The following is an 18,574-nucleotide window of genomic DNA, read 5'->3' as shown; positions in this document are numbered from 1 at the left end:
TTATCTTCATCAGGAGCTAGGCAAACATTTTATGATAGTGGTTCTAAGTGCACGATTTGTAAAAATAATAGCAAAAGGCCGTCATTTTGGTTAATAACCATGAAAACTATAGCATCCACTCCCTTTTCTGCAAGTGGTGTTTAGAAGAATGTTCTGAATCAGACCTTAAAAAAAAAAAAGCCCACACTGGTCAACTGAATGTGAGTTTCAAATGTGAAAATTTATGTACCCATCCATCCACCTATATCTCTCTCTCTCTACACACACACATATAAATATATATACAAATAAACTATCACATAAATTATGGCTTAATATTTATAACTCATGTTACATTAGATCCATAAAATAGTGGAGCTTGAAGATATCTCAAAATCACCAAGTCAAACTTCCACAATTTATAGCTGAGGAAACTGAACTCCCCCACCAACCTGCCACCAAATTAAGATCCTTACTAGCCATAGCGAAAAATTCACAATCAAAACTTAGGACCCTTGACTGCTATTGGTCTGTTTCACTGTTCTAACTTTCTCAAGCAATTTGATGAGTGAAAAGAGAATGGATAGTTATCAAGGAGACTGAGGATAAAGAGCCACAGATTAACTTGAATTGGGCAAAATGGGGGAAAAAAAAACTGGGCCAATTTGGGCTTTCTGCAATTAGAAATATCTTAATCCAAGATCTTTTAACAAATATGCATCTTATTCCCATCCCCTGGTAAAACGAAGGTAAACTTACATACATTTGAAATGAACACAGATCATCTCCCAAATTCAGATTCCCCAGATTCTTACAGCAACCCACCCTCAAAGCAACTGAGGCTTTAACAACCACAACTCTGCAGTTTTACGCCATGGCCTTACCGTGACATCCTGGAACTGAAGCCTCATGGTGGAGCCAGATGGCTGCGGACGACTGGTGATCTCCAAGATGGTTCTCAGCAGGATGTCCAGCAGGCTGGCCACTATCACATCTATTTCCTCCAGCACAGATTTTTCCTAAAGGAAAAAGAAATAATGTGCTCAGGAAATTGTGGCCTAAAACAAGAGTCCTAACAAAGGACTTGAGCTCGTCAGTCCTGGACCTCCCCTAATTTATCTATGTGAATGACCTTTCACAGAAAACAAAAGGCACAGAGATATTAACACCTTACCCAAGAGTATGTGACTCCGCAGTGCAGTGGGAACCTGGGATGCAAGTAAAAAGGTGGGGTGATGGTCTGGAACATACCCCAAACTAATTCGGAATACCAGCTATGCCACTAACATGGTGTGTGTCCCTCTGTGAGTTAAGTTTGCCTCTCTGGGCCTGACAGTTCACTAAACATCCCTCTTGGTTTTAAGGGTTTGTAATCCTTTGATTTCAGATTGTGTTTACATTTATTCTTCTCATCACTGGAGTTGCATGGGTCATTTTCCAAAACTCCTAAGTGTAAATGACTATTCCTATAAAGTGATTTTTCAGTTCAGTTCAGTCGCTCAGTCGTGTCCGACTCTTTGCGACTCCATGGATTGCAGCACGCCAGGCCTCCTTGTCCATCACTAACTCCCGGAGTTCACTCAAACTCATGTCCATCGAGTCAGTGATGCCATCCAGCCATCTCATCCTCTGTCATCCCCTTCTCCCACCTTCAATCTTTCCAGTATCAGGGTCTTTTCAAATGAATCAGTTCTTCACATCAGGTGGCCAAAGTACTGGAGTTTCAGCTTTAGCATCAGTCCTTCCAAAGAACACCCAAGACTGATCTCCTTTAGAATGGACTGGTTGGATCTCCTTGCAGTCCAAAGGACTCTCAAGAGTCTTCTCCAACACCACAGTTCAAAAGCATCAATTGTTTGGTGCTCAGCTTTCTTCACAGTCCAACTCTCACATCCATACATGACCACTGGAAAAACCATAGCCTTGACTAGATGGACCTTTGTTGGCAAAGTAATGTCTCTGCTTTTGAATATGCTATCTAGGTTCCTTCCAAGGAGTAAGCGTCTTTTAATTTCATGGCGGCAGTCACCATCTGCAGTGATTTTGGAGCCCCCCAAAATAAAGTCAGCCACTGTTTCCACTGTTTCCCCATCTATTTCCCAAGAATGTAAAGATTAGCAAACAGCATTCAGTCTGAATGAATAATGTTAGTTACAGACTGGACTTAATGTTAGTGGCCGTGGTGGGACTGCTCTCCCAAAGCAAAATGAATACTATCTAAGCCCCAGAACTTGAGAGAGAGCAAAATTTGAGTTCTTATTATACCTGCACCAGACAAAGGACTATGGTGACAAATGCTTTGTGTAGCAAGAAGATTACTTTTGAAAAGAAAACTTTTAGAAAGTATGAGTTTGAAGGACCCTTTTGGCTGGGATTTTATGATAAACTTTCTTACACTGGAAAGAAAACTACTAAAGATTCCCCCCCAAAACAGAGTTTCTGCTCTGACTTCCTTATCAGATAAGTGCAAAAATTGACCAAAACTTCAACAATGGAATGGGAGGAAAAAAAATCATCTCTACTAACACCTGACATTTTTGGTTTTCTGCAGTAACCTTTTAAACTTACTTCTCACTCTCAGCAATGAGAGTTAGCAAAAACATTCTCACTAGGCATGGTATGCTGCTGCTGCTGCTAAGTCGCTTCAGTCGTGTCCGACTCTGTGCGACCCCATAGACGGCAGCCCACCAGGCTCCCCCGTCCCTGGGATTCTGCAGGCAAGAATACTGGAGTGGGTTGCCATTTCCTTCTCCAATGCATGAAAGTGAAAAGTCAAAGTGAAATCGCTCAGTCGTGTCCGACTCTTAGCGACCCCATGGACTGCAGCCTACCAGGCTTCTCCATCCATAGGATTTTCCAGGCAAGAGTACTGGAGTGGGGTGCCATATAGCTGTACTTTAATGAATTGGGTGTGTAAAAAGCAATGGTCCCTCCTATGCAGGTATCTCACACCATACTTTCAGACACAGAGTTTCTGGCCTTTTTCTCTCAAGGGCCAACTCTGTTCCCACCAAAGAACCGATGCTTTTGAAATGCAGTGCTGAAGAAGACTCTTAAGAGTCCTTTGGACAGCAAGGAGATCAAACTAGTCAACCTAAAGGAAATCAACCCTGAATACTCATTGGAAGGACTGACGCTAAAGCTGAAGCTCCAATACTTTGGCCACCTGATGCAAAGAGCCAACTCATTGGAAAAGACCCCGATGCTGGGAAAGATTGAAGGCAGGAGGAGAAGAGGGTGACAGAGGATGAGACTGTTAGATAAGCATCACTGACTCAATGGACATGAGTCTGAGCAAACTCCGGACAATGGTGAAGGACAGAGGAGCCTGGTGTGCTGCAGTCCATGGGGTCACAAAGAGTTGGACATGATTTAGTAACTGAGCAACAACAACTGTTTCCACACTACTGGAGTCCTATGTCCAAGACTTCTACTGGAAGCACATGCCAGCTGACTGCGGAGCTCTTCAGAAGGTGATCGTAACTCCGAGGGAACAAAAATGGGGAAACGATAGCATGCTAGTAAGTGGGAGGCAGAGAAACAGGGATCCCAACATTCACTGCCAATCCTGCTTTGTAGAAGTTGTTACGGATGAGGCTGTGCAGTAAACAGGTGCAAACTGATGGAACTAAACTAGGACATCCTTCACACATGGACTTCACACCAGACCTCTGAACCATGAGCATGCAGGGGGTTATCCCCGTTTATAAGCAAGCATGCAATTTTTCTGTTGACACTGCATCGTCTAATACAAACTGCAATTCCTCAAGAGTCAGGAACATTGACAGGAATTCCCAGAGCCATGACAATGAAGTGATCAGTAACGGTTGTGATGCAAGATACCACCAGGCCCATGGGCCTCTCTTTAGCTTTCACTATCTGCACAGGGCTTGGCCCAAGGCCTGTGGCCGAGCTCTGACCATCATCATCCAGTCTTTCACTGAATGGGCCCAAACAGACTGTCTTTGCAAGCAATAATTTATTCCTGCCACAGAGCATTTATCAAGATTAAAGACACATGTGGGAGGATTTGAGATTTCTAATTTTTCTCATTGGGTATTCAGTTCTTTCTTGAAATACAAGTTTAAGACATGCAGGTTATTTGGGGCTACAGCCATCCTACAAGGTTAAAAAAAAAAAAATTCCTTTAGAAGAAAAGTAAAAAGTCCAACACAGATGGACATGAAAGCAAGAGTCTCAAAGGATGATTCTTTGGTGTGCTTTCTCAGAAGACTTAACATTTTCTTTCCAGAAGCCATCTGATGGGCACTATATCCTATCACCTGTGTTTACTTACTGAGCTGTTTTTCTTGATGAGACAAAATACGTTGCTAAGGATCCGTGCACACATGATCAGGTCCTTCTGCTCTTGCAAGTGCATGTGGAGGTGATGTAACACGACAGGTAAGAGAATGTACCGGGAATCTGGAGGGAGAAGAAGTATTAGTGTCATATTTAACAGGCCCACGCAAACCTCATGCAAATCCTTATCTACTCTTTAATTTTAATTGCTAAATTATTAACACATATAGTTAGAAAAGTACTCGTTCTACAAAGTTGATACTGAAAAACAGTAGTCGCTTCTCCAACCCATGACTACTGGCCTTTCACTCTTTTATTGAAACAGGTTTTGTTTGTTTGTTTGTTTATTTGTTTTTACTACCAAATACCTAAATAGCATGCTTTTCTTGCTATCTCCAGACTTTTCATTGAGATGGATCATCGACTCACTTCCTATTATGGTAGATGAGAATTTAGTTTTTTGTTTTGTTTTTTAACTTCTTTTTCTTCTCTCCAGCCTCTTAAAAGAGTTATATCACAATTTCTGGCTAAATTAACACTTTTCATTTCCTGCTATTCTGATTTCCAACCCTTTCTCCATGATCAGATTTTTGTTATATTTTTGTTTTTCTTCCTGAAAGCTTTCAGGAAATTATTCCTTGTAATTCAAAACTTCGCGATCATATACTTTGTCATGGCTCTTAAAATCTATAAACTCTTTAGTTCTGGGAACTTGCCTTGAATTATTTCTAGTATTATTTCCTTCCTGCTACTGCTAGTTCTTCTCTCCTCTGTCTGGAACTTTGACTACATTCATGTCATGAATATCTTAAACTATCTTCTACTTTTCTTGAATATTTTTTCATATTTTTGATCTCTAACTTGTCATAAGTATTTGAAATAGTAAGGTGATAAGTAATCTAAAAATTGACTTATATGCAGTATATATTCCAATATTTTGAAAAAGTAACAGTGAATATGCCTATTTTCCTGAAGGTTTATTTTTCAATGTGATGTCATTAACACAAAATTATTGCCTATCTTGGGCCCATAATGGGAATTTTATTTATAGGATGTGCCCACTTGCAAATACCCCAGCCCACCTTGCTTGGTTTTCTAAAAGATGTCATCTGTGAAACAATTCAAATGAATTAATTTTGGTTTATAAAAATCCATGTGTCTTATAGACAGCTTGCATAAGCTATAATCCCACCTTACTCATTCAAGGGAAAATGGATAAGCTAAATAACTCTATACCTATTAAAGAAACTCAACTTGCTATTAGGAGCATACAAGGAAAATTCCAGACCCAGGTAGCTTCTATGAGTTCTATGAAGCAATACGTAGAAGAAAGCATATCAAATCTACATAAATCCTCCCAGAAAATAGAACAGGGAATACAATTAACTCATTTTATGAGGCCAGCATTATCTATGCCAAAATCAGTCAAAGACATTTTAAGACAAAACTACAGATTTGCTATCTCTCATCAACATAGATGCAAAAATTCTTATAAAATTTTAGCATAACACACATACAGTGATTAAATAGGTTTATCCTGGGAATGAACGATCGTTTTAACATTTGAAAGTCAATCAATCAATGTGATCCACTATATTAGCAGATGTATGAAATGTGAAAAATTCAGCATCCATAAATGATAAAAGGTGATAATTAAAGAATAATAGATAGTTTTCTCAAGTTTAGATAAAGGGCCTTGATGAAATACCTACTGTTAGCTAACATAATAGTAAAAGATTGAATGCTTTGTCTTTAAGATCAAAAATAAAGCAAGGAAGGCCAATTTCACCAATTCAACACTGCACTGGATTCCTAGCCAGTATAATAAGGTATATCCATAAGGGAAAAAATGTATGATCCTGTATGCTAATAAAAATTTTAAGTATTCACAATTCGGAAAGCGCCTTTATTGGTGTTTGCCTGACTTCTCTTGTTGTCTTCTTGATTTCTTTCAGTAGTGAGGTTGGCAGTTATATTTCTTTTAATGCCTGCCACCGGGCTACCAACACAGTGAGGTGCGGCCTGAGGTTTACCATCAAAACAAACCACATAAGTCACAGTCATGCTTCACTTTCAGAAAATGAACACAAAGGGTTAAAATCCAGTAGAACTCATTGCAGGCTTCGTTGCAACAGGAAGCCTTACCAGGGAACTTCATTGAAACTGAAAGTGAAAGTCACTCTGTTCTGTCAGACTCTTTGCGATCCCATGGACTGTACTCCAAGCCGAAATACTGGAGTGGGTAGCCTTTCCCTTCTCCAGCTGATCTTCCCGATACAGGAATGGAACCGGGGTCTCCTGCATTGCAGGCGGATTCCTTACCAGTTGAGTCACCATGGAAGCCCAAGAATACTGGAATGGGTAGCCTATTCCTTCTCCCGGGGATCTTCTCAACCCAGGAATCAAGCCAAGGTCTCCTGCATTGCAGGTGGATTCTTTACCAGCTGAGCTACCAGGGAAGCCCAATACTTATTAATAAAACAATTACTTGACAAAAAGAACCAAGAAAAGGAAACTGAAAGCTTAAATGACAGGAGTCACTGCCTAGTGATGCTTAATTAGAAAGGAAGATAAAGCTTGTCTGATATGTTCCTGCAGCCAGTGGGATTTGATTTCTAAAAATTCAATTTGCAATCAACTGTTAAGGAAATCTCTACTGCCAAAATGTAAGGCAGACAAATAATTGGTGTGTGGTGCCTGTGAAAATAAATGTATGAGTTGCCTGAAGATTTGCTGCTTCTCCATTACTAGGGCAATATTACCAATGCACATGATAGAATCGAGGGGTAAATGCCAAACGAACTGACTGGTTAAAATGCTAATTCTTACCTTTAAAACAAAACTCCTGGAGTCATCAAGAAGGCTCAAAGGAAAAAAGAAAAAGGCTCAAAGGAAAAACAAAACCCAGACTTGAACATACAGTAAGTTTCTAAACAGTAGAATCTGTTATGCAGGTTCTGTCCTTGAAAGGGTCAAAACACTGAGATTCAGATTCTCAGATAAAGCTCACTGTATGGTGTGTCTTTTTATTTTGTCTGTACACACTTGAAGAGATAAGCCAGCTCCCATTAGCAATTTCCAATAGGTGTGGGGCTAGGAAGAGGAAGCAGCAGCTAAGAAATGCTGATAAACTTCCTCCTTGATGTTAATTTCCAGGAAAGTTCTCATCTTTGTTCCTCTAGCAGCAAAGCTTTAGACAATCATCCTTGTAGTCCTCTGTCCCCAAGTGAATGAGGGCTGTGAGTCCTTTAGGGGCATGCAGGGTTTCCAGCCACTCTCCACCAACTGTCTCAGTACAGGCTGGACACCAGCACGACACCCAAGCAGCTGCTCCATGGCAGCCTCAGGACGCGGAGATGGTACCCCAGGTGGGCAAGGGGTCCGGCTGTGGCACAGCTCTGAATGGAGCAGAGCTGCTGGCTGCAGGGAAGCACCAGCAGAACAAAAAGCCCTGAAATCAGAGCTGGTTTAGGCCTTTGTGATCCAAGATACCAGGAAATGAACTGCTAATGTCACAGACATCAACAGAACCTGCAAACAAGCCCTTCAGTCACTGGTGGACAGAAAACGCTCAGAATGGACAGGACTGATGATGATTTAGGGGCTTCCTGTCATGCACACAAAGTCAGTACCACACAGGTAGACAACAGCCCAGGGCTAGGGATGATCTCTGTGTGGCCCAGGTTTCTTATAGAGTGGTTTCAATCTCCCACCCTTAAAGCAAAATATTAAGGAATGCAGAGGAACCAGAGATCAAACACCAGCATACGCTGGATCATGGAGAAAGCAGGGGAGTTAAAGAAAAACATCTACTGCTGCTTCATGACTATGCTAAAGCCTTTGAGTGTGTAGATCACAACCAACTGTGGAAAATTCTTAAAAAGACGGGAGTTACTAGACCACCTTACCTGTCTCCTGAGAAATGTGTATACAAGTCAAGAAGCAAGTTAGAACCTGGCACAGAACAACTGACTGGTTCAAAATTATGAAAGGAATATGACAAGGCTGTATATTGTCACCCTGCTTATTTAACTCATATGTAGAGCACATCATGAGAAATGCTGGACTGGATGAAGCACAAGCTGGAATCAAGATGGCCAGAAGAAATATCAATGACCTACATGCAGATGATACCACTCTAATGGCAGAAAGTGAAGAGCAACTAAAGAACCTCTTGATGAAGGTGAAAGAGGAGAGTGGAAAAGCTGGCTTAAAACTCAACATTCAGAAAATTAAGATCACTGCATCCACTCTCATCACTTCATGGCAAACAGAAGGGGAAAAGCGGGGAAGCAGTGACAGATTTTCTCTTCCTGGGCTCCCAAATCACTGTAGACAGTGACTGCAGCCATGAAATTAAGACACTTGCCCCTTGAAAGAAAAGCTATGACAAACCTAGACAGCATATTAAAAAACAGAGACATTACTTTGCTGACAAAGCTGTTTTTTCCAGTAGTCATGTATGGATATGTGAGTGCTGAAGAATTGATACTTTTGAACTGTGGTGTTGGAGAAGACTCTTGAGAATCCCTTGGACTGCAAGGAGATTAAACCAGTCATTCCTAAAGGAAATCAGTCCTGAATATTCACTGGAAAGACGGATGCTGAAGCTGAAACTCTAATAATTTAGCCACCTGATGCAAAGAACTGCCTCATTTGAAAAGATCCTGATGCTGGGAAAGATTGAAGGAAGGATGAGAAGGGGATGACAGAGGATGAGATGGTTGGATGGCATCACTGACTAAATGGATATGAGTTTGAGTAAACTCCAGGAGCTGGTGATGGACCGGCCTGGCGTGCTGCAGTCCATGGGGTCGCAAAGAGTTGGACACGACTGAGCGACTGAACAACAATTCCTGCTCCATCCTGATCCTGGTCATGACCTAGTACATAGCATTCATGAAGCATCTATCAAGTGTCTATTATGCACTGGGCACTGTTATGGAAGCTAGAGATAAAACTGTCTTCAAGATAAATAGAACCCATGTTATTTTAGGCTCTTCTTCTGGGATGAGGGGGGGAGAGACAGACTTGAAACAACTAAATCACCAATTCTTCAGTTATTACAGATGCATTAGGTTATCCAAGAAGTAAAAAGCCAAACAATGAGACTGATGATGGGATGGGTGAGGCAGATAAGAGATTTCTTGAGAAAATGAGAGTTCAACTGAATCCTGAAGGGTAAAGATGGGTCAACTTGGTTCAGAAAGGAACAGGAGAAAGTCGGTTCCAAGTAGAGTGAAGTAACACTGAGACGGGACCAGGCAGGTGGGCAGGGCACTATCATTGTACTTTGAGGGGAAAAAGAGCATTCTTCATTCTTGCAACTCCATGCATCTTTACAAGGCCTGTCTGCTACAGTGTAAGCTGTGGTTAATAGAAAAGTTGTGAGCAAGTGGCATTTTCTAATGTGAAAGAAATTTAATTACAGTGCAAGAAAAGTCAATACTCAACTAGGCTTTACCTAAAGTTCAAAGAAAAGCTACAGGCACTCATCAATTGTAGTAAGATTTTATTCTTCAAGTCGTCAAATTAATAGATATACCATCACACATCCTTTTTTTATATTGTGGCCTAAAATGAGGGGGTAGGATGGACAGGTAGAGGCATTCGTTCCCAGAATAAACTTTAAAAACAGTCTTATGGGGACTTTCCTGTGGTGGTACAGTTGGCTAAAACTCCACGGTCTCAGTGCAGGAGGCCCAAGTTTGATCCCTGCTCAGGGAACTAGATCTCACATGCCACAACTGAGACCCAGTGCAGCCAAATATTAAAAATAACAACAACAAAGATGTCCTTAAAAAACAGTCTTATAGTCCACCTTCCTCCCTTTCTCCTTTACTTTTTCACTGCAGCCATCAAGTCCACAAAAGAGCTAATAGGGAACTGGGGAGTTTCTGGCAAAAGGAAAAAACAATGACTTCGGGGTACTTTCTTACGAAATCCCTGAGATGCCTGGCTTTTCAGTCTGTGGGAATAGGAGGTAGCACCAGCACGTTTCTCATCATTACACGCTCCATGCATTTATGCTCACCTCTATTATCTACACTGTGGTTTGCCTGAGAAACTGCTCAATTACCCCGAAGTAAAAACATGTATGACCTTATCTTAGCAAGCAAATAGCTCGGGAATGACCGCAGACCTCTGCTGAACAAGTCAAGCACCAAGCGATGGGGCCCAGTGAAAATGGAGACAAAACCACAGTCCCCCAGAGCCTGCCCTGTGGTCTGAGAAGACTCAACATCCACCTTCTCACTCCCACAGCTTCACCTGCCTCTCAGCCCCCATTCTCCATGCTTCTGCCTCCCCCTGCCTCAACCTCCATCCTTCAAATCTGCTCTTTACTCATGGCAAGCTGTCTTCTCCAACATCACTGAGACCTTTTCCTGGCCTTCAAAAAACAGGAAGAATAGAATTGTGGGGAGAAAAGGAAAAGTGAGCAGCTCAACTTTTATACCTTAAATAAGCCTGCCTGGACCCCGGATGATTTAGATGTGGAACAACAAGCTGCTTAAATTTCAAATCTGAGCGAAGTCTTTCAGGTCTGATCAGCTACCCTAGACTCTCACCTTGCGGGACTCTACCTGGCTGTAGAATGTCTCCAGCCCTGAGGCTGCCCCTGCCCCTTAACTCAAGATGGCCTGAACCTTCCTACCACGTTTTTGTTGTTCCCTTCTGTGGTGTTGACCTTGTATGCCCCTCTTTGCCTTCTGTGAGTGTTAATTTCTAAGGTAAGCTCAACTGGAAGTATTCTGCAGCCATACTGCTTCCTTTGCATATCTCCTCCACTTTTTTTCTCTTTGGGGTTTGCACTGGTTAATTTTATATGTCAATTTGTGCCATGGGAGCTCAGGTATTTGGTTAAATGCTATCTTTGGTGTGCCAGTGCATTTCTGGATAGGAATTATGTGTGATGTAGGCTAAGTAAAGCAGGCTGTCCTCCCCAACATGGGTGGGCCTCACCTAATCCGTTGAAGCTCTGAATACAAGAAAAGGTGGAGTAAAGAAGAGTTTACTCTCTCTGCCTGTCATTCAGGTGAGATATCCACCTTTTCCTGCCTTCAGATTTAGACTGGAATTTATACAAACACCTCTCCTGGTTTTTAGGCCTTGGAACTCAGACTGGAACTATGTCACCTACTTTGAATCTCCAGCTTGCTAACTGCAGATTTTGGGACTTCTCAGCCTCCATAAACACATAAGACAATTCCTTACAATAAATCTACACACACACACACACACACACACACACACACACACACACTATTTTTTCTCTGGAGAAGCCTAATATAGGATTCTAGTACAAAGAAAATTTTCAGAACTTTCTATCTCTCCTAAGGAGCTTGTAACATGTACAGTCTTGTTCTCCAAAATATTTTGAAATCTATTTTCTTAAAGCATGGGCTGACTGTACTCTGTACGCCTTTCTGGCTAAAATGAATGCCCCAGAAAATGAGATCACTTTCTCAGATCCTTCTCACTTCTCTATCACTAACCAGTTCATCTTTGTTGATCAGAATTCAGCTCAGAGTAGCAATTATCTCTGCCATACTCAGTGTTCTGAGCAATGCACCTGTCATTAAGGCCATCAAGAATTAAATACTTTGTCTTCAGCTGAATACATAGCCAGTTGATACCGTGTAATGTACTTATCCCTATTTTATTTTCTCCGTTCAGATTTATAATTTTAATCAGCAAAGTGTCATTTGTAACTTCCATCTGGCCAAGATGTGTGTACTCATATAACTGTAGGACTTCATGTTCCATTTATTTTACTTCGAACAAGTAAATAAAATTCAGACTCCTGAGTGTTTTTGCCTTTCATATATGGAGCTACCATCACACTGCTTTTAAACTGTTCGTTTTACCCCTATGTAGTAGGCAGAATAAATTGTTCCCCTCAAAGACATCTACATCTTAATTCTCAGAACCTGTAAATATGTTATGTGAATAGATTATGTTAAAGAGATTTTTCGGAAATGATTAAAATAAGGATGCTGAGCTGGGGAGATTATCCTGAATTATCTAGGTGGGACCCATGTAAACATAGAGGTCCTTACAAGTGAAAGCAGCTAGACAGAGTCAGAGATGTGAAGATGCTAGACTGCTGGCTTTAAAGATGAAGGAGGCAGGAATGTAGGCAGCCTCTAGAAGCTGTCAGAGGCAAGAAAACAAATTATTCCCTAGACACTACACAAAGGAATGTTGCTCCATCCACACCCTGATTTTAGGCCAGTGAGAAGCCTTTTGGACTTCTGCCCTACAGAAATGTAACATAAGAAATTTGAGTTACATTAATCCACTAAGTTTGTAGTAATCGCTGTGGTACCAGCAGGAAACTAACAGGTCAAAGTTTATCTAAAACATGAATCTGATTTCACCATAGTTTGGTGATGCTCTTCATGGTTTTTCCTTGTTGTTGTTGTTATGGTTCCTGGGTAATTTTTTTTTTTACCACTAGTGCCACCTGGGAAGCTCAGCGAGTCACTAAACAGCAAGCTAATCCCATCTTTCTGGGGGCAATGATGGAAGTCAGGCCTCTTACTAGCATCTGTGCGTGTGCCTCAGTGTGTTCCATTGATCAGGAGTCACTTTGTTTCTCAGAAGTTTATGTTTCCCATAATTACCCTCCACGAGGAGTGTCCCACAGAACAAGTGAAGCAGGCTTCCCCCCCCCCCCCCCCCACCTTCCACATCACTAAGCCCCAGCACTGGCTCCAAGTCTCTCCTCTAGGTCACGAGCACAGCCCTTTCAGGGTCCACGTTCCCTGGGTCTCTTGAGTCCTTCTATTCTGGCCCCAGTAAACAATCTCACCACCTCCCACAGAGACCCAGTATGGTTTCTCTACCACCTCTTGGGCATCAGTAATCAACAGGGAACTGAGTCCACAGACAGAACACATCTCCCAGGGGCAATAACGAACAAAAATAATTTCCTTACATTTAGAAATGGTTTTCATTTATCTATGTTGCTCTTTTTGTGTCAGACTTTAACTCAACAAAGAATCATCTAGCCAGTAAGAGAGAAATATGGTAAAAATCACCAATTCCTCTGACAGAATAAACTCTTCTTAGTTTGGTAATTGATATTGACAGAATTGATATTCTAGTCAAATTTGGATGTCTAGTTGGGACCATCATCCTTTCTACTTCATACCGCCTATTCTTCGCCCTCAGTTCAGTTCAGTTCAGTTGCTCAGTCGTGTCTGACTCTTTGAGACCCCATGAATTGCAGCTCGCCAGGCCTCCCTGTCCATCACCAACACCCGGAGTTCACTCAAACTCATGTCCATCGAGTCGTGATGCCATCCAGCCATCTCATCCTCTGTCGTCCCCTTCTCCTCCTGCCCCCAATCCCTCCCAGCATCAGAGTCTTTTCCAATGAGTCAACTCTTCGCATGAGGTGGCCAAAGGACTGGAGTTTCAGCTTTATCATCATTCCTTCCAAAGAACACCCAGGGCTGATCTCCTTTAGAATGGACTCAAGGAAGCCCTAATCATTGCAGCAGAACCCTAGGGCTCTGAGGGGGACAGTCTGAAAACTACTATAAGAAGCATCTTTCTTTCCAGGATGAGATGTGTTTTCATGGGGAGAAATCAGAAGGCTGAAGCCTCTTTCACACTGAAACATTGTTATCTCAGAAAAAATTCAGAAACATACTAACAGTCTATCAACAGGAGAAAAGGTAAATTAACCACGATATACAAATATTCATTGGACTACTATATAACAGTAAAAAAGAACAAGAGCTATATCTAATAGCATGGAAGAATTAAAAAGTGCCATATTAATCAAAAAGAAGCACTCTACAGAATGACATTCAATATAGTATTATATAAAAACTAAAGGATGAAAAAATTTTGAAAAGGTAAAAAATGGCATTTTTTATAGCTACAGAATAAAGGCATAGAAAACAGAACCGAATCTGATAGTGGAAACATATATGAAGGAAGTGAGTATATACAAGAGGGCCTATTTCTATAATGACAAATCTCTTAAAAGATCTAAAGTAAATATCTCCCATTGTTGAGATTTATTATGTTCTAGTCTAGTTTCTATGTTTAAAGCATTTCACAATAAAATAATGTAAAAAAGGTTTCTTAACTATATTTTAGAACTATTTCAAAAATACAACACACACATACATGTATTCATGGGAAAAGAGATTTCTCAAAAATAATTTTTAAAAGTTTTTGATTCAGTGATAATGATGGAAACTTTTTAAAATAAAATTTAAAATGAGACTGGCATTTTATTATTAAAAAAAAAAACAAAAACTAGAGGAAAACAAGATGTGCTTCCCTCATAGCTCAGTCAGTAAAGCATCTGCCTGCAATGCAGGAGACTCGGGTTCGATTCCTGGGTCGGGAAGATCCCCTGGAGAAAGAAATGGCAACCCAGTCCAGTAAATTCTTGCCTGGAAAATCCCATGGACAGAGGAGGCTGGAAGGCTACCATCCATGGGGTTGCAAAAGTCAGACACAACTTAGTGACTAAACCAAAAAAAATTATGACAAAATCAACTTAGCAAGTAGTCACTTGCTATTAGGATAAAATATATAAAAAATGACAACACACTGAAACTTTCACCCAGTTTCAGAACACAAATTGATGGAAAACTTTGAAGGACAAATGAGATAAACAAACAAGGATTATAGCAGGTTCCTGTAAGCATCTCTGAAAAGAAAAATTTTCAATTTTGTTGAACGTTAAAAGAAAAAAAAATCTACAGCAAGGAAAAAAGCATGCCCTACACTAAAACTTGTTGTGATCTGAATTAACAATTTAATTATTAGGATTTTCATTCTTTCCAGAAATGAAGTTTTAAGAGCCATACTTTTGTGTCTGACTATTTGATAAACTTATTCTCCCATCCAAATACACAATGCTTCTGAGAAAGAAGTTTTTAGTTTCCTTTTTGAATTGCTTCTGCTGACCTATGACTAGAAAATGTAAGTAATGGCTTTCTAGAGACACTGTTTCATCTGAGAGACCCAACACCTTACCTGGGTTGGTATAGAGCTGGCTTTCCACGGTCTTGCCAATGCACTGCAGTTTAACGGCCTGCAGGGCGTCATCCACGTGCACGATGGTCGGCAGACTGCCCAGGGTGTCCTGGACCAAGTTGGCCACCTCCCGGACGTCAAAGAGCTTCAACAGCTCCGAATACACAGCTGGGAAGGAGCTCAGAAACACAGCCTTTAAAAGAAGAAATTTAAGTCAATTCCCAGATATGCCCTGAAAAGTCAGCTATAAAAATGTCAGTGAGTTTAAGACTGTGACAAATATTTTTAAATGGTAGGAAATAGAATGTCAAACGCTTCTGCTACCTAAATCTAAAAAGACTAAAAGGGCAAAATTTAGGGGAAAAAGGTATACCAAAACGGAGCAATTTTTCAAAATATGCAAAGGTACAACATAGTAAAAACTGGGAAATCCTGTAAAACCACTGACATTAGCAAAGTGATGGACAAAACCCCCACAGATTCAGCAGAAGGCAGCGTGATCAAATGGAAGGAATACTCAGCCAAGACCTGGATTGTAATTATTTATGTTTCAATCTTTTTGGAGAAGGTTTCTGAAGTGCTCATTTAAATCTCATTTACCTTTAAGAAGCCAAACACATTAATTCCCTAAAACACGCAATTTATGATTAAAGAAAAAACATAGGACATCAGAAAGCATCAGAAGACCTAGATTATATGTAGGACTAGCTTGACTTTTAATCAATTCTGTGACCTTGGGCAAGTCATTTTAATCCCCTAGGTTTCAGCTTCATCACTTGTAAAATGCCAAGATCATTAGAATAATCCCTCAGGTTACTTCAAGATCTAATGAAAATCCAAAACTGTGTGTATTAAGAACAATATTGTTTACACAAATGAAGAAACCTGATCATTATTTTTTTAAAGAAAAAAAAAAAATAGATGCTAACTTCAAACCCTGAAGGGCATACTTTAAAAATTGGGCTAAGACTGTACATCAAAACAAACTCAGCCTTTTGAAATTCCACAAAAAGAGGGCAGTGGAAAGAAAAATTGATCAACCGCCTGGTGGAGGAAGAGGCACATGTTTCTAATATGCTGAGATTCAATGGCTGTCGGATTTACCAATGAGATCTGACACCAGCAGAAAGTGGGTCAAGTCTACATATGCTGATGATTCAAGCACAGAATCAAATTCAAATTTGTGGACTTTGGTATCTACCTATATAACAGCAGCAGAAATATGTTGAAGAGCCGAGACCTGTTTCTGATGTCAGAACCATCAGAATGCTCAAGGTGCTAGGGTCAACAGCTATGTTCTCCCTTTGATTTTTAAAAATTATAGATCTACTTGAATGCTTTTAAAATTAATAACCTGATATTTTTTGGTAAAGACTATATTTATATAACCTTCATTTTACTCTGCAAAGAACTGAGTCATAAGATGAAGTTTAAAAAAATTAAATGAGGCCAGCTTTCTGATCACTAAAAAGTCACCTAACTTGATGTTCCTCATAAATCCCTTAATGTATGTGTCAATTCTTTATTTATACCTCTTTATTTCAAAAAGATATTTGTGCCTGCAGTGTAAGATGCAATTATTAAAAAGGATAAATAAAAAAGGACCTTGTGATGAGGGCAGAAAGATATTTGCACAGGTATCTAAGCTAAAGATTTTTACTGCAAATAAAAACACGATATTGTTTTGATCTTCCTGGTATCCAAGACAAAAAGAGAAAAGATAATTAATAGGAATTTGCGGCAGGGTCTCAGGGCTCAATGCCTTCCACCATTCTTCTTTTCTTGGGGTTCCCAGGGTAGAGAGCTGTCCTTGGAATGGACTACAGACAGCTGAGTTAGCCTTCTGTCCTGCTCCCAAGGACAGAATTATTAGCAGGCTGGGCTTAGGCCAGGATGACCAAATGAACCACCTAGCAGTGAAGCAACTTAGCAGCAGCAGCAGCAGCAGTATCAGCTCTACAGAGCAGCTGTCTACTGATCCAACTGGAAGGATTGCTGGGATGGCCTATTCTGCCTCCAGGAGACAGATTTTGCTGAGTTGTAACTCACATGGAAAAAATCCAAAATGGAGCAAGGAAACTGGGATTTTTGTGTTTAAGGCAAGAATCCGGACCAATGGCTATCCTTGGCTCTGGACACAGTAGGCAGAATTCCAAGATGATCTCCAAGAAATTTGTCCCCTGATGTTGTTCCCACGCAGAAGTGTTCTCTGACACGTGGGGGAACTCAGAGATCTGAAGCATGAGAAAGATTTGATAAACTGTGCCTGGCTTTGAGGATCGGAGGGGCCATGCACCAAGGAATGTGAGTGGTCTCCAGGAGCTAAGAGCACCCAGCTCCTTCTCCACCTCTGGTTGACAGCCAGCAAGGAAATGGGACTCTCACCCATAAGGAAACTGATTCCTGTCCAAAGTCTGAAAGATCAAGAAGGTGAATTCCTCCCGAGAGCCTCCAGATAAGCCATCAAAGCCAATCCCCTGCTTTTGGCTACAGGAGACCCTAAGCCAAAAATCGGACCATGTCTTTTTGATCTACAGAATCTGACCTGATAAATGGGTGTCACCTAACACCATCATGGTCATTTATTGTGCAGTGACAGTAACCTAACATATTGGATCAATCAGATTAGTGACACCTTCCATCTTAGAAGAGACAGCTATGAAAGTGTGGGGTCAAAGGGGGACTTGGAATGGGAAAAAGTGTTTAAAATTCTCCTTCCTCCCAAAATATAGAGGGAGGAAGGAGAATTCCTCTTTGCTTAATGAAGAAAACTAGCCACTTCTTTATATAAATTTTCTCTTAGCATCAAACTAAAAAACTATGTACACATTTTATATATTATCTCCTGATAAAAAGCTAACAGTCAAAAAATAAGAATCAAATATGATTCTTTGAAGGTGCGAAAGTTTCACTATTTAAAAAAAAAATATTTTAATTTTTCTTTGGCCATGCCCCAAGGCTTTTGGGATCTTACTTCCCCAAACCAGGGATACAACCTACACCCCCTGCATTGGAAGGTGAAGTCTTAACCATTGCACATCCAGGGAAGTCCCATTCGCTTCACTATCCTGATGGAGGGGTAGAATTTAGAGAATCAAGAGCAGTTGGAGGTTAAATATAGAAAAGGAAGCTGCTCTATATCATGGCTGCACCTCAGAGCCCAAATCTCTCAGAGAGACGGCTAGGATTCAGTGTAACGTAACTAAGGTAAAAGAATGTTTCTCTAACTTTAAAGAAGGAAAAAAATCTCAGGAGTCCATAGCAAGACATTCTTATTTGAGAAACC

General features: G+C 40.6%; 1 protein-coding gene across 2 annotated transcripts in view; it reads right to left on the bottom strand.

Moving 5' to 3' along the window:
- Positions 1 to 18,574, bottom strand: part of DOCK4 (dedicator of cytokinesis 4) — a 474,953-nt gene that overhangs the window by 128,950 nt on the left and 327,429 nt on the right. For both annotated transcript variants that reach the window (XR_008717856.1, XM_055590348.1), the window contains exons 23-25: positions 15,289 to 15,481; positions 4,277 to 4,404; positions 864 to 998 (exon numbers count right to left, since the gene is read on the bottom strand). Coding sequence is in view for 1 of the 2 variants with exons in the window: in XM_055590348.1 (XP_055446323.1) it covers positions 864 to 998; positions 4,277 to 4,404; positions 15,289 to 15,481 (456 nt within the window). In the remaining variant the exon portion in view is untranslated. The remainder of the gene's footprint in view (positions 1 to 863; positions 999 to 4,276; positions 4,405 to 15,288; positions 15,482 to 18,574) is intronic.

Source organism: Bubalus kerabau, chromosome 8 (genome assembly GCF_029407905.1).
Source record: "Bubalus kerabau isolate K-KA32 ecotype Philippines breed swamp buffalo chromosome 8, PCC_UOA_SB_1v2, whole genome shotgun sequence".
Classification (NCBI taxonomy): Eukaryota; Metazoa; Chordata; class Mammalia; order Artiodactyla; family Bovidae; genus Bubalus; species Bubalus kerabau.
The sequence above is the reverse complement of the archived record's forward strand: the minus strand, read 5'-3'. Positions and strand labels throughout refer to the sequence as shown.